We start from the raw sequence: 16899 nt of genomic DNA, 5'->3' as shown, positions 1-16899 counted from the left end.
TGACATGATGCATGTATTTCACATATCTCACACACAAGTTTTATTTTAATAGTGCTGCTGTTTCCACTCAGCAAAATGCACTTCCGTTCCTTTTACTGAAGCCAGTACACTGTACACTGCCCTTACAATATGTGTATTATGTAGAATAACTTGCAGAGATGCATATGGTGCATAAAGAACTGAAAATGTATTTTATATGTGTGTCTGCTTAGTACCATTTATTCAACACTCACTTTTTATTAGTAGATCAAACTGATGTATGTGGTAAAATACACAGAATTATACAGTAGTAGATCCCTCATCATTCTGACTTCATAGGAGTCCTTACTACCATAGTTTATCATCACACTCATTCCTCTGTTATCAGTTATCACTCATCCCTACTCATACTTCATAAATCACACTGATGTTTGACTCTGGTAAATAAGAAGGTCATAACAAAGAGAGTTGCACTAACAGCAGCCGCACGGTAGTAATATACTTTACTGTAATTAGACAATGAGCGAACAGGAAAGCCTAATTAAAGGGGTTGTATAATTTTGGAGAATCATCACTTTTTATGCTCTGCTTCTCCCTCAATTACCTTTCCGTAAATATTTATGCTGACAAAGCGTCAGGGAGAGGTCAGTCGGTTATTATTTGGAATTTGCATAGATGTAAAAAATACAGCAATTGACAATAGTGAACAAAAACATTGTATGCGCCAATCAAAGCTCACATTGACACACACATGTATGCAGTGGCGGAACTCCCGGAAACAATGGAGTCATTTGCCGCCGGGCGTCAGCTCTGGAGGGGGCACCTGGCTCCATTGTCCCCGGGAGCTGCATAGAGAAGGAGCGCCGCTGGTCGGCGCTCCACCTCCATTGGTGTAACTACAGAGGGTGCAAGGGGTGCGGTTGCACCCCTGCACCCTCCATTTGCCGGGCGCCCGCTGAGTGTGTTACCAGCGGGCGCCTGGCTCCTATCCTCCTGGCGGATAGGGTCCCGCAGTGTACTATGGGAGTGACGTCATAACGTCACTCCCATAGTGCCGAGGAGCGGACGCCGGGGACGGAGCTCAGGAGTGAGCTCCGTCTTCCGGGTCCCGCAGTGCACTATGGGAGTGATGAGAGTAATGACGTATGGGAGTAATGACGTCACTCCCATAGTGCCGAGGAGCAGACACCAGGGATGGACGGCAGCAGCACTGGAACAAAAGTAATTGTTTGTTTTTTTGTGTGTGCGCGTGCGGTGGGGGCCATCACTACTGGGGGCAACTACAGGGGCCTACTACTGGGGGCAACTACAGGGGCTCACTACTGGGGGCAACTACAAGGGCCTACTACTGGGGGCAACTACAGGGGCTCACTACTGGGGGCAACTACAGGGGCCTCACTACTGGGGGTAACTACAGAGGCCTCACTACTGGGGGTAACTACAGGGGACTCACTACTGGGGGCAACTACAGGGGCCTCACTACTGGGGGCAACTACAGGGGCCTCACTACTGGGGGTAACTACAGGGGACTCACTACTGGGGGCAACTACAGGGTGCTCACTACTGGGGGCAACTACAGGGTGCTCACTACTGGGGGCAACTGCAGGGGCCTCACTACTGGGGGCAACTACAGGGGCCTCACTACTGGGGCAACTACAGGGGCCTCACTACTGGGGCAACTACAGGGGCCTCACTACTGGGGGCAACTAGAGGGTGCTCACTACTGGGGGCAACTAGAGGGTGCTCACTACCAGGGGCAACTAGAGGGTGCTCACTACTGGGGGCAACTACAGGGTGCTCACTACTGGGGGCAACTACAGGGTGCTCACTACTGGGGGCAACTGCAGGGGGCTCACTACTGGGGGCAACTACAAGGGGCCTCACTACTGGGGGCTCACTACTGCATAGGGGGACAATTACTGGGGAGCACTACATAGACGGACCACTACTGGGGGCATTATATAAAAGGAACTGCATAAGGGGGGCGGCAGCAGCTGGGGCTGGCATAGGTGCTGGGGGGTGGTACATTTTAGTTTGGGGGGGGGGGCACCAACATTTATCTTGCCTCCGGGCACCTGGGATGAAGTTACGCCACTGCATGTATGTAATATATACAGTGCTCAAACTGGACACCTCTCTCCACTGGTTTAATATTTGTTATTAATATTTTATGCTTGTTCAGACAACATGTGGTTAGCTGCATTTGGTGTATCTAGTGCATCTCTACATATACATGATGGATTTAGAGAAAAACTTCACAGAGTGGTAATATTGGATCCCAGAAGATAAACTAGAGGGTTGAGGTCCCAGTCGGACCTCCCGTTGGTGTACGCTGGGCAGAACTATGACCCGGGGACGCTGGGCAGAATTTGGACCTGGGAAGCCTGTTCTGGGCCTTCCACTGGATGGATTTTGGATGAAAGGTTCACAGAGGGGTGGCAATTTGTCTGGGATGCAATGGGCTGTTTGGGGTCCTGGTCGAAACTTACAGTGGAGTGCATTGAGCACCCAGGGAGCCTGTTCTGGGCCTTCCACTGGATGGATTTGGAAGGCATCACATAATTTGGATGAAAACTTCACAGAATGGTAACACTAGATCCCAGAAGACATACTTGGGTGTTGAGGTCCCGGTCGGACCTCCTGTTGACGTACGGTGGGCAGAACTTTGACCCGGGGAGCCTGTTCTGGGCCTTCAACTGGATGGATTTGGATGAAAACTTCAGAGTAGTGGCAATTGGTCTGGGATGTCTAACGTAATAACTTCAAGATTTAAACCCATGCAATGCCGGGTACTTCAGCTAGTATACATATACATACACACATATACATATTCAAGAAGCTCCTGAATTTTGGGGAGTCCACCAGGCCAGACTCCTGGATGGATGTAATCACGTCATGATGGTCCTGCCTCACACTGTGCAATGATGCATATTATGTTGTTCAGCTCGGGGAGGGTAATGACGATGCATTTGAAACTGACCCATGTAAAAGACTTTATACATTTCTGTGACATCATTTAGTTAAATCTCTGTTTGACAGATTGTTCCTCTTTGGGGGAAAAAAATGTTAAATAGGAATAAAGCATAGGCTGAATAAAAATAAGCAATGCATTTACTATACCTGGTCTTGTGACTTGAAGTCTGCAAAAGTCGGCTTTTGTATCTGTATCTTTTGCTCTGTGTTAGTGGCCTGGTAAGGAATCTGCCAAGAGATACAGTATACAGTATAATACTTCCTGCTATAAACTATCACCGCATTCTTTCCAGTAGTAATGTAAAGGCTTAAAATATAACTGTTCTGTGATGCAGTGTATGTCGCAGCCAGGATGTATTTCCTAAAGATGACCATACAGTAACATATGCTGCCAATTTACTTGGGCTCTCAGGTAAACTGACCAGATTGCATGGGGTGCCTGATGGTGTCTGCAGATGACCACCCAAAGAGAATATGGTCATGAAAGCTTGGAGCAGGATTAAATTGTGAGAGATAAAGTACAAACCAATCGGCTCCTAACACCCATTTTTCCAAACACAGCCTGCAAAGTGACAGTTAGAAGCTGACTAGTTGGTACTGTGGGGTCTATTTACTAAGCCTTCGATGGAGATAAAATGGACGGAGATAAAGTACCAGTCAACCAGCTCCTGTCATTTTTCAAACACAGCCTGTGACATGGCAGTTTGTAGCTGATTGGCTGGCACTTTATCTCCGCTCACTTTAACTCCATTCAAGGCTTAGTAAATAGACCCATTTATCTCTCCCAATGTTATCAGTCTCCAAGCTTTCATGAATAACCCCTTATGTCATCTAAACTGATGATTACAAAATTCCATCAAGTTAATTTAGATTTAATGGCACAAGTACAACAATATCTGTCCCTTTTACTAAATGTCTGTGTTTTTGCCTGTAACTAATAGCCTAGGCAGGGCCGGCTCTAGGGGTGTTCGACCAGTGTGGTTGAACAGGGGCGCCACCCATAGAGGGCGCACCCCTCCCCAACATCCTGATTTCAGCGGGACAGTACTGTTCTGCTGTTCCACTCGTGGGCTGAAGTGGCCCGTGGGTGGTCAAATCGGGAGGTTAGGTGTCCCCACCGATGCCGAATCCAGCATCCATTCAGTGACGGGAGAGGGCTGGTGGAAGCCCAGCTGGTGAGGCTCCCCCCAGCCTGACGTTATTTGGAGGTGTGCCATGCGGGAGCGCCTCCAAATAACGCCATGTAGGGGGCGTGGCCTATGCCCCACTTTTGGTCACACGCAGTACAGCCACGCGCGTCGTTAGGGCACACTGTAGAGAGCCGGCACAGGGTGCTCCAACCCCTGGAGCCGGCCCTGAGCCTATGTCAGTGGTGGCAAACCCAGACACTCCAACTGCTGTGGGACTACATATCCCAGCATGCACTGCCAGAGTTTTGCTATTAGGGAATGCTAAAACTGTGGCAGGGCATGCTGGGATATGTAGTCCCACAGCAGATGGAGTGACAGGGTTCGCCACCACTGGCCTAGGTCAACTGGACAAATCAATAAGTTAGAAAATTTAAAATCCTCAGTTCAGAAAAGTTGCTAATGTTATTGTATATTTTTAAACACACCTCTATAAATAGCATTTCTCCCAACGGTCCCGATTTGTGAAGGGGAAGTTGGGAATATGACCTCCAAAACTTGCAATCGGAAGCAGAGGATTCCAAGGATTTTGCAACCTTTCTATAAAAAGGTCTTCCGTATTTTCCTTTCTTTTCTTCTTCCCCTCTCCTATTGTATGTATTCTCGTCTTAACTTGTTCTAGAAATCCTGTTATTGCACAAAATACTGTTTTTCTGAACTGTATTAATGTTTGATATATTTATATTTCTCTATTGCATCACACCTGTCCCTTTTGGCTTTTGTTTTCCCAGCCTTGGGCTGATTCCTACTTCCCCCATTACTGTGTTAATACCTTAATAAAGAAGTTTATTGAAAAAAAAATAAGAAAAATTGGAATTTAGTGGAAGGTCCAGAAGGAAAGAAAGCGGTGCTCTGACCTCACACCTCTTACAAAGGGCAACCACTGAAAATAGCAAAGGATACACATATCTAGGTCTATGTGGTAAATATAGAAATTAGTACATGAATAAAATCCACAGCTAAAACAGAAATTGCTGCTATAATTTAAAAACAGTCACAAATGGGAAGATACATGCATGTGGAAACATATGTGCATACTCGGTTTGATCCTGTATATGACCCGGCTTGTTCGTGACTTCCCCCTGCATAACTCCAGTTACCTGTATGTGATCTCCTGGCTTCCTGACCTTAGCTTTATGTGTGACTCCTTTATTTGTGACCCTGTGGTTATTCTGAGATCTCCCAGTGTATATTTTATTTATTTATTAACAGTTTCTTATATAGCGCAGCATATTCCATTGCGCTTTACAATTGTAAACATTAATAGAACAAAACTGGGTAATAACAGACAGATATGTAGGTAGGAAGGCCCTGCTTGCAATCTATAGAGATCTCCCAGTGTATAGACTTTGATACTCCTTGATTTACTCCTGTGGTTTATATGAGACCTCAAATTAGCTGGACCATGGTTTGCTGACATCTCTTGATGATTCCTACCTCACCATCACCGTAGTAACCTCAGCAGTCAACCTGGGTACTAGGTCCAATCCACCAAATATTTTGACACTTGCAGGTCCATGACATTCACCTTTGTGCCGCTCTGTTTGTAATTTAAAGGCTCAGGGGCACCAAGTGTGTTAGGCTCCAAACCTAGCTCCAGCATTTGTTTTCAGTAAACTCCCTGTACTTGTTATTAGTGATTCCTGGTTCTGACTTTGTCTATTCCTTTGACCTGATTTGCTCGCCCCCCGGTAACACACCGCCGCCTGGTCATGACCCTTTTCTGACGACTACGCTCCAGTTTGCCCCTTCCTGACTGGACTCCACCTGACCTCAGTTCCTTAACTCACCAGTCCATACATTGGAACCCAGGCTGAGGGCAGTGACCTGCTTATCGGGCGCAGCAAAGTCCAAATACCCCATTGTCCAGTGTCCATCAAATGGATGATTGAGAATTATGTATTATTTTTTAATTCAGTATTTTTACTGAGATTTGGTCATAAAATAAAACAAACATAAATGTTAACAATAACATATCATCCAAGTTAACCATCAGACATTACGAGAATTTGTTATGAAATAGATAATAATAGGGCGTGGCCTGGATGGTCTGGATGTAGGAGGCTGATATTGTAGCTCCCAGGCCCTAATATCCTAAAAACACCATACTGATCCCTGTACCCGGTCCCTGGCAGTGGTATACCCCTCAGTACCTACCACTCCCAGCTCCTGGAGTCCTAAGGTCGGTCTGGGTGCGCTGGCTGCTGTGCTGTGGGAGCTGAAGTTCTCTCCCTGCAGCATCTCCTGGTCGCGGGCGCCATTCGCCCCCCTGGCGTCTGTGGCGGCTCCTGGCTCAAGCGCCTGTCTCCTCTGCTGTCCGGAGGGTGCCCTGGGGGCTGGGGAGGTGAGGGACCCTCTCACACTCTCTGCTCAGTGTCCTGCTTGTTGCTGCAAACCCGCAATTCCCGATCGCGGCCGCCATCTTGGATCCGGCTCCAGCTGTATTAGTGGCTCCTGTCCTCAATGCTGGGCGCAGCACATTGCTGTTTGGCATCCTGGGAGGCTGGTGAGGTGTCTGATCCTCTCCCTGGATCTCTGAGGACATTTGGAAACTCCAGGGTAAACTTTGCCTGGTCTGGCCGCCATCTTGGATTTGGACTCTGCTTTAGGGAAAGGGTCAGAGGACTGACATTGTCTGTTACTGAATCTGTCTCACTGTGTCCTCATCTTCTGCACTCATATATTTCTGGTAATTTCCCTTTCTGCACAGTCCTCCTCCTTCTGAACCCAGTAGCTGGCTGCCACCCTGCACTGTTCTCCACTACCTGATCTCTGAATTTGTGCCTGCGATTTAGAAGGATTGGGAAAAAACTCCCAGCAGTCGGCCGCTGCGTGGCTGGAGAGGTTCTCCCGTTCTGGAACTGGTGGGGCTACGGAATCCAGCTCTTCGGGGACCGTCTCATTCATCTCAACCCTCCTCTCCGCCTGCTCCTGAGGACCCTCCTTTGGCGCCTGAGATCACTATGCATAATTTAATGCAGGCAATCACCTCTTCAGAGAAAATGCTGTCCGGCAAGTGGAACTTTCCCTTATCCGTCATGATATGCAGACGATGCGAGAACGGGTTGGTGAGGCTGAGACTCGTATCTCCACATTAGAGGATACCACTGCTCCGGTTGCGGGACGGCTTTCAGCCTTGGAGTCCCAGATGGTGTCCTGTTGCACCAAAATCTCCGATATTGAGGGCCGACTTCGCAGAAATAACATCCGTTTTGTTGGTCTACCCGAGAAGTGGAAGGTTCTCAACCGGAGTCCTTTCTGGAAAAATGATTGGTGGACACCTTTGGCCTGGATGATTTCACTGCCCACCTTGCGGTAGAAAGGGCGCACCGTATCCCTGGTAGGGCTCTACCTCTTGGCGCTCCCCCTCGCACATTCATTGCGAAGATCCTGCATTTCAAGGACAGAGGTTCGATCCTTTGATTGGCTCGTCTACGTGGTCCTTTGGAATATAATGGAAATCGAGTCGCATTGTTCCCGGATTTTTCTATGGATGTCCAGAAGTCTAGGTCCCAATTTATACAGATTAAACGTCGCTTATGTGATCTGGGCCTCTCCTATGCCATGTTATTTCCTGCTTGTCTGCATGTGGTGGCTAATGGACGATCTCATTTCTTTGATTCTCCACGTGAAGCTTCGTCGTGGCTGGATCTTAGGGGCCGTGGTGACGATGCTCCTCCAGACTGACCTGGACTTGTTATTCCGTGAGCTATGCTTGTTTCTTAGTTAATCTGATGATGATTTGCTCTTAGTTACTCTCCAAGTTTTAATATTGTTGTGGTACCCGTTTCATACTGTAGTCTTATGTGCTGGTACCGGGGAGGGCAATTCTGCTCTGGGCCTGGCCGACACTCCAACTGGTATAAGAATTGTCACCCCTCTCTCTTACTCTTTATTCTTTAAAAAATAAAAAAGAGGTTTATTGGGTATTTCGTTTCGGGGTTAGTAGTCGGTAGGTTAGGGATTTAGGTATATCTGGTTCGGGTGGATATACAGGGTGGGTTGCGGGTTTTCTTTCAGGGTTATTGTATGGGACTTTATTTTCTGTTTTTATTTTACGCCATTGCAATGTCTTATTATAAACTATTATACTTTTATTTATTATATTTTCAGCTTCTACTGTGTTCTCTATTATGTACTGTTGTCATGTCTCACTGGGTGCCCCCTGCTGTGCTGTCTCAGATGTCTTTATCTGCTCTCCCCTCTGGTGTGTGGCTAACCCCATGATGTCTACTAGCTTAGGTTCCCCTCTCCAAATTCTCTCCTGGAATGTCCGGGCCTCAATGACCGGTTCAAGCGCTCCTTAGTTTTGACTCAGGTAAAAATGGCTCAGGCTGATATTATTTGTTTGATGGAAACACATTTAGTGGGTGGGAAAGTTTTGGCTTTGTGTAAACCTTGGATAGGCTGGGCATATCATTCTACACATTTCTCGTATTCCAGAGGTGTGTCAGTCCATGTATGTAGATCCCTAGGTTTTGTGCTGGATGAAGTTAAAATTGACCCCTTGGGTAGATATGTCTTCTATTCACTCCTCCCCACTCCATATTCTTGCGGTTCATATTCCCCCCTCCTTATACTAGTGAGGTCCTGAAAAAGTCTGAATTTATTTCCTTATCCCCTGATACCCCGGTTATTTGTGTAGGGGATTTTAATAATGTGCTACACCCTGCCCTGGATAGGTGGCGTGAAAGTTAGAATGTGTCTGGTCCCTCCCCTCACTCTTTTGCCAATTTAGTGGATGAGGTTGGGTTGGTGGATGTTTGGCGAGTTCGGCATCCTCACTTGGCTCGATACTCTTGCTTTTTGGCCTCTCATCATTCGTTTTCTAGGATTGATCTTGCTCTGATATCCAGACGGCTGGTCCCGCAGGTTGTGGGGGTGGAGTATCGGTCCCATGGTGTGTCAGATCATGCCCCTTTATTACTGACTATTGATGTTGCTGCTCCACGAAGTCACTTTTTGGAAGTTTAATCCTTTTTGGCTTACATTAACGGGTGCTGGCTCGGAATTGGAATCCCAATGGAGTGATTTTTTTGCTGAGAATACTGGTTCTGCTTCCTATGACATTTTGTGGGATGCCTTTAAGGCTGTCCTTCATGGTTCTTTAATTGGTAGGGTGATAAGTATTAAAACTTTCCATAAGAAAAAAAGAAGCGGAGTTGGAAAATTGTTGTAGTTTGCTTGAACAGCAATATCTGTCCTCTGGTTCTATTACTGCTAGATCCTCATATATGGAGGCCGCTAAACTTTTATCTGATTTCCTCTTAGATAAGTCCAGAAGATGTCTGCTATTTGTTAAGCATAGTTATTATTCATATTCGGATAAATCTGGGGCTTTCCTGGCTTATCTTTCTAGGGAGGTCTGACCCGCCACGGTCGTAGCTCAAATTCGGGACTCCTAAGGTAATTTGCACTCCTCTACACCTGCTATTTCGAATGTGTTCTATGAGTATTTTGCTAGTTTTTATTGTTCCCAGGCCCACTATGCTTTAGATGAATTATTTGAATATTTGGGACATATATCCCTTCCATCCATTTCCCAGGACAGCAGAGCATTCCTTGATTCCCCATTTACGTAGAGGAAATTGGGATGGCTGTTTCTTCATTTCCAGGGGGTAAAGCCCCAGGGGTGGATAGGATTCCTATTGAGATCTATAAGAAGCATGCCCTTTTCTTTTTCCCCAGACTTCTTGACCTTTTTAATGAACTGTGTGACGTAGGTGCTCTTCCCCGTTCTATGTCAGAGGCCATTATTGTTATGATCCCCAATTCTGGAAAAGATCCCCTTGATCCTGGCTCTTATCGCCGATCTCCCTCCTTTCCACGGATATTAAAATATTGGCTAAAATGCTTGGACTTAGGCTTAATAAGGTAATTGGTGAGTCGGTGCATCCTGACCAGACTGGTTTCATGCCAGGGAAGTCTACTTCACAAAATCTTAGGAGATTATATTCGATTTTGCAGCTGGCGGACTCTGTGGACGACGGGGCAGTGGTGGTATCCTTGGATGCCGCCAGGGCCTTTGATTCTGTAGAGTGGCACTATCTTTGGGAGATCCTGCTTCGTTTTGGTATGGGACCTAGATTTATAGCTTGCGTCAAATTACTATATTCTTCCCCTTTACGGCAGGTCTGTATTAATGGATATGTTTCTCCTCCTTTTCACCTCTCTAGGGGTACTAGACAGGGCTGTCCTCTTTCTCCGTCTCTCTTTGCCCTGGCCATAGAGCCTTTGGCATGTCTTATCAGAAGTCACCCCAGAATACGGGGAATTCAGATACAGCAAAGGGATGACAAGGTGGCTCTCTATGCGGATGACATGCTGTTATTCTTGTCTGATGCATCAGAGTCTTTGATTGCCCTTCTCTCCGTGGTGGATTCTTTAGGACGGTTTTCTGGGCTGCACATTAACTGGAACAAATCTTCCATTCTTCCTGTTCATGGTCCTTCCACTCCGGTTGGTGCTGTGAATACTCCCTTAGAATGGACCTCCAGGTTTAAATATTTGGGAATTTTGGTAACGTCATCTATGTCAGACTTTGTCCCACTTAATGTCCAGCCACAAGTTGGCTTCTTGAGATCCAAGCTGCACGTCTGGAATAAACTTCCCTTGACCGTTCAGGTCAGGTGAATTTGGTAAAAATGATTGCTCTCCCCAAATTTTTGAATGTTTTTCAGCAGGTCCCTGTATATCTCTCTCTTCGTATATTTCGACTGATAGTTATATCTCCTCTTTAGTTTAGGCAGAAAAACGTCCTCAAGTAAAACTGAAGACCATATGTAGACCTAGAGCGTTGGGTGGCCTAGCATTGCCGAATTTTCGCCTTTATTATTTGGCCTCTCAATTAGTTAATCTACGGGGGTGGGTTTTGGGTGAGGAAAGCCAGGATTTGCCTACTTTCTTGGGACATACTGTTTCTAGTAGACGTTCCCCTATGCAACTCTTACTTGATGACAGGTGTCCTACGGGGGGAGCTCTATTGGTCACACAGGCTCATATATTGTGGAAACAGGCCCGTGCTTTAGTGGGGGCGGAAGGTATTGATCCCGATTTGTCTTTATGGCATTCTTCCGCTCTTGGAGAGCTGGCCCTATTAGATTGTAGCTGTTTGTGGTCCAGGAGGGGGGGTTTCTCCCTCGGACAGTTGTATAGTGATGGGGTCTTCAAAACTTTTGACACTGTTAGGACTGAATTTGGGGTCCCGAATTCTATGTTTTTCCGCTATTTACAGCTTCGACGTGCCCTATCCGTCCAGTTTTTTTCTGGCCCTCCGCAATTTACTCCTGATCCTGTTAGGGCTATCCTGCAAGCGACTAGTGGTAGGAGATTGATTTCTCTAATGTATTCCTACCTCCTTACCGTTAATTCTGATAACGCCCTAGCACCACTTAGACTTAAATGGGTGGATGATTTGGGTCCATTAGATGATGAAGAGTGGTCTCTAATGTTGAATAGTCCTGTGTCTGCCACCTCTGCAGTGTGATTTCAACAGATACAATTTTTTTTCATTACACAGGGTGTAACCCTTATTATTGAGTAGATTTGGATCTGGAGCTTCTGATTGGTGTCCTAAATGCTCTACTCCCCAGTGCTCATTTTGGCATCTCCTCTGGGAGTGTTCTGCTGTCCAGGTGTTTTGGTACCAAGTCACCAACTGTGTCGCCAACACGGAACGTGGTATCCACCTTTCGTCCCCTGAAATGTGTATCTTTGGATTGGGTCTCTTGGACAGGGCTAATCGTTTAACGGTCCAATATGTGATTAATGCAATGGCTCTGGCAAAGGTTTGTATTGCCCGCACTTGTATGTACAGTATGAGCAGGCATTAATATGCCCTACAGTATAAGCATACAGCAAGGTAATTACTAACTTCTGTGTCGAACGTTCTGCTTCGGTCACATAATATAAATCTGTGGTGTTCACCTGTAGTAGCCCCCTATGTCAATAAAGTATGCAATATTATTTGTAGTGATAAATATCTGTAGATTGTGCAGAACTGTATGTATTAGAATTGTATGAGGGTGATGTCTAGTAGCCATGGTCTGTGCTGCCTGGTGTCCAATTTCTGCATGAAGTGTAATACAGTAGTGTTATTTAATGAAGAAGTCCAGCATACAGGTCATGTTGCATGAGTGTAATAAAAGATAATGTTCATGTGTCATGGCATGTTGGCTAGATGTAGTGACCTATTTCTACAAACAGTGCAATTATGAAAAGTTTTATTGGTCAGGACATGTTGGTAAAGTGTAGCATCCTATGTCTTTTATCTAGTGTAATAGTAAAATGGTAAACAGCTGTGGGTAGGATGAATGGTACAGCAAAATGTCACTTGCAATTAGCTTCTGGTGTTTTGGAATGTAATCATTAGCAAGTGGAAAATTTACTCATGGTTGGAAGGGCCACAGGTACATATAATGTTACTATATGTAGCCAAAGGTCCCCTGTTGTAAGTCATTACTTTTGTCTATTGCTAATATACATATGTAGTAAATATAACTTACAATGGACATTAACTGCAAAAAGTGCCATTCTATTGACTTTGATGACTACTAAACACTTATTGTACCTGTGACACACATGGTCTTGGAGGCAGAGCAGGTGGAGGTGGTATCCATCCAGCCCGAAGAGCTATATAAAACCAGAAAACAGTATTAGTCCTATTCTGAGGAGACAGGTGTACTGTGTCCAAAATAGTGAAATCACTGCCTGCACCTGGCTCATTCTGAACTTTACAAAGAGTACACAAAGCATCCATTGGAGACTATTGGAGCAAACTTTTTTTATTTCATAATTATACATTTAGGTATGTTATTTAGATATTATTTCAAAATTACAAATTTTGTTTAATTACATAGATATTAAACAATGCATGCAAATAAAAGGAGAAAAATAAACTTTTCTTTTTGGGGGGGGGGGATGTTAATTGTAGGCCAATTATCAAAAATTTAAAAACAAAAAAATTATAAAAAGCAATTATTTTTCGTTTAATAAATGCTTTAATTAACAAAAAATATATATATTTTTTTAACTAGTTAAGGTACATTTGTTTTATGTTTCTAGAAGATGAGCAGGAATTACTGAGGCTTATCATTTTATTTTTTATTTATATAGCGCCAATCATATTGCACAATGCTTTACAGTATATATATATATATTATATAAGTGTCTTTTCTTGCAACTTTTTACATTCAAATGTGTCCTATTCGCACAGTGATGCAAATAGGTAGCGTAAGCAGCTTCTGCTGATTAAAATGATATGCAGCATGACTATGTTCTCTGTGTGACTGCGGGTGTGTCTGCATGTGAAACGCTACGTTACAGTGTCATAGCCGGTGACACGAAGATATATCCGCAGTCGCTCACAAACTATAGGTATGCTGCATTTCATTTTATTCAGCAGAAGCTGCTTGTGCTATCAATTAGCATCACTGCAAATAAGAGGCATTTGAAGGTATAAAGCAGGGGTCTTCAACCTTTGGCCCTCTAGCTGCTGTGGAACTAGACATCCCAGCATGCCCTGCCATCGTTTTGATGTAACACCATGCTAAAACTGTGGCAGAGCATCTTGGGATCTGTAGTTCCACAGCAGCTGGAGGGCCAAAGGTTGAAGACCCATGGTATAAAGTCACACGAAAAGATGCTCGGTGCTACGGAGGTGCAACTAGAAGGACTGTTTAACACGCATGGAGGCTAGATGTACCGTATGAGGACACATCTGTAGATGGTTGGTTTGTAATAATCAAGAAACCTTTCCTCTGTTTAAAGCACTTATTTTGACATATAGGGTTCATGTAGAGTAGAACATACATGTTTCTGTACAGCACATGTATAAGCATATCTGTTACTGGTGGTGGATGGCTGGTGTAGCAAGACTCCATGATGATGAAGGCGATTAGCAGTACTAGCTGCCTGCTTTTAGCTGATACTTCATTCATAGTGAGGATGCAGTTTTTGCATTTATTAATACTCTAACTGTACAGAACCTGTTATCTGTTATTCACTAAATTAATATGTTGCGACCAAACTGGGTAATGCTGACTTGGCATTAACTACAACTACATTATATATATGTTATTGTGAGTCAAATATATGCACTTGCACAATTTTTCCACCAGGAATATGTATTCATCTGCTAGTAATGCGCAACTGGACACATATTGAGATCTGTAATGAACATATGAACAGTAATACACTTTTCCTATTGGGCATATTTAATTGGCTGCTTTCATTTTACTGGTAAAAATTAATGTGACCAGCTAGACCAGTTTTCAATTACCACAGCTATGTGTGCTTCCGTTTTTTTTTCGGTGAAACCCACAGGAAATTTTTTAAAAAACATTAAACAACAGCCTGAACCCTAAAAAAGTAAAAAAAAAATGGTTAATAGTAGTAATGTTTATTACTGTCCCAAAGAAAAAATATTGTTCTTTAAAAATGCATTAAATGGTTGGTTTGTGCATTTTGTAAAAGTTGAAAAATTATAAATAGTAAACAAATTTTGTTTAACTACAAAGATATTAAACAAAAAATGCAAAAAAAAAGATAGATTTATTTTTTTGGGGGTGAGGGGCGAGGTTAATTTTAGGCCAATTTAAACAAAAATTGTAAAAACTAAAAAAATTATAATTTTTTTTTTTCATTTTAATAAATGCTTTAATTAACAAAAAAAAATAATAATTTGGGGTAATATGAGGCAAAAATTACCTATAATTATTGGACTACTGTAATTAAGCTAATTGGAAACTTCCAATTGCTTAATTAGTCATTACGGGCGGTTGTCCAAGAGGTTCTAAGCAAGTCCAGACAACTTTTTCTTAAAAGAACGATTTTAGAAAACAATTGGCTTGCTCTGCAGCTGAGAGAAAAAAAAGTGGTATTAATTTCTATAGAAAAGACAGCGCCTGCTTATTTTGTGGCAAATGAATGGGTAAAACCTTGCCACTGTGGGAAAAACCTAGCTCTGCAACTCATGTGGCACCAGCCTATGCAAATGCCTATATGTTTCACAGAGAAGAAAAAATGTTCTACAATGAAGAAGTAAAGGATAAAATTATTTTTTATACACTGTTCATAGATGACGTGCTCCTATTTTGGAGTGGTACTCTAGAAGAATTTAGCACCCTCATAGAGAACATTAATCAATAGGACTGTCCTATTAAATTTACTCATAACATGAGTCAAGAGAAAATTGCTTTTCTGGTTGTCATGATTTCAGTGGAAACAAATAAGATCTCTACAGCAATTTATAAAAAAAACAATGGATAGAAACACACTTTTACAGGCAAGTAGTTATTATCCACCCGCAGCTAGAAGAGGATTACCCTATTCCCAGCTATTGAGGGTTAAAATAATAACTAGCAATGAGGAAACAATGAAGAGGGATTTGGATTCAATGATGTACAAATTTAAGACAAGAGGATACAAAGAAAAAGATCTATTATTAGCCAGGAAAAACGTGTATACTGTTTCTAGCAGAGATACTCTTAAAAAATCATCAGGAAAGAAGAGTACAAACAAAGTATACTGGCAGCGAATTAACCATCATCTTTGCCAACCTGGTTCCACCTGGGGCTGATCAGGTGCTACCCCCGGTAAAGGTTATATGTGTACATGGGGACGTAGAAGAATGTCCCAGAGTGCACTTCCCAATAGTGATCAAAGGGCGATCCCTGAAGGTGATAGCCGTCAGGCCACCCTACCCATTGATCCTAGGTCGGGACTTTCCGTTGTTACAAGAGGTGGTTACGTGACATGATGGCAGCAGAAGGTCCACATCAGAGGTGTCCCAGGAGCCAAGCTCTGCTGTTTCCCAAAGTTTGGTGACTGTATCGCCCTCCTTGGCCAGTGAGCAACCAGAGGGGAGTGAGACCGAGACACAGTGGGTTCCCATTGGCAAGGAAGTGTCCTTGCAGGACTTTGGCCAGGATCAACAGAATGATGGGAACTTGATAAATGCATTTGAAAATGTTGTAGAGATTAATGGTATTACATGCTTTACCAGCAGAAGGTATACCATACTGTGCATTGAAAAATGATTTGTTATATCGTGTAACCTATTTCCAGGGTACGAGAGTAGACCAATTCTTGGTTCCCTGGAAACACGAGCAGTTGGTGTTAAGGGCAGCTCATACTTGTGGGATGGCCATTTGGGGGAGGAGAAAACTCTCCAGCGTATTCAGTTAAGATTCTTCTGGCCTGGCATTCAATCAGCAGTAAAAAAAGTATTGTCAGGAATGTCCAGTCTGTCAGAAGACACCCTTGGTTCCCCTCCCTGTCATTTGCGTACCTTTTGAGAGAATTGGTATGGATCTGATAGGGCTGGTGGAAAAATCTGCTCATGGGCATCAATACATATTAGTGGTGGTAGATTATACCACAAGGTACCCAGTGGCCATCCCGCTACGTAACATGAAATCTAGCACTATTGCCCAGGAATTGTTGATGCTATATACCCGCTTGGTAATACCAAAGAAGGTCTTAACAGACCAAGGTACCCCTTTTGTCTCTAAACTAATGAAAGATATGTGCCGACTGTTAAAGGTGGATAGGATTACTACCTCAGTTTACCACCCGCAAACAGATGGGCTTGTTGAACGCTTTAAGCAGACCCTTAAACAAATGATAAAAAGGGCGGTTTCTGAGGAAAAGCGAGATTGGGACTTACTCCTACCCAACTTAATGTTTGCAGTGCGAGATTTACCCCAATCCTCTACGGGATTTAGGGCCTCATTCAGAGGCGGTCGGAGGATGCAAGCGG

At 43.9% G+C, this 16899-nt stretch overlaps 1 protein-coding gene across 1 annotated transcript in view; it reads right to left on the bottom strand.

Annotated features, from left to right (window-relative positions):
* REPS2 (RALBP1 associated Eps domain containing 2) overlaps positions 1-16899 on the bottom strand; it is a 222393-nt gene that overhangs the window by 60484 nt on the left and 145010 nt on the right. The window contains exons 15-16 of the mRNA XM_088449558.1: positions 12709-12770; positions 3100-3180 (exon numbers count right to left, since the gene is read on the bottom strand). Coding sequence (XP_088305684.1) covers positions 3100-3180; positions 12709-12770 — 143 coding nt within the window. The remainder of the gene's footprint in view (positions 1-3099; positions 3181-12708; positions 12771-16899) is intronic.

This window comes from Taudactylus pleione, unplaced genomic scaffold, assembly GCF_031769625.1.
Source record: "Taudactylus pleione unplaced genomic scaffold, aTauple2 ptg000487l, whole genome shotgun sequence".
In the NCBI taxonomy this organism is placed as follows: Eukaryota; Metazoa; Chordata; class Amphibia; order Anura; family Myobatrachidae; genus Taudactylus; species Taudactylus pleione.
Note: the sequence above shows the minus strand (reverse complement) of the source record. Positions and strands in the feature narration are given on the sequence as shown.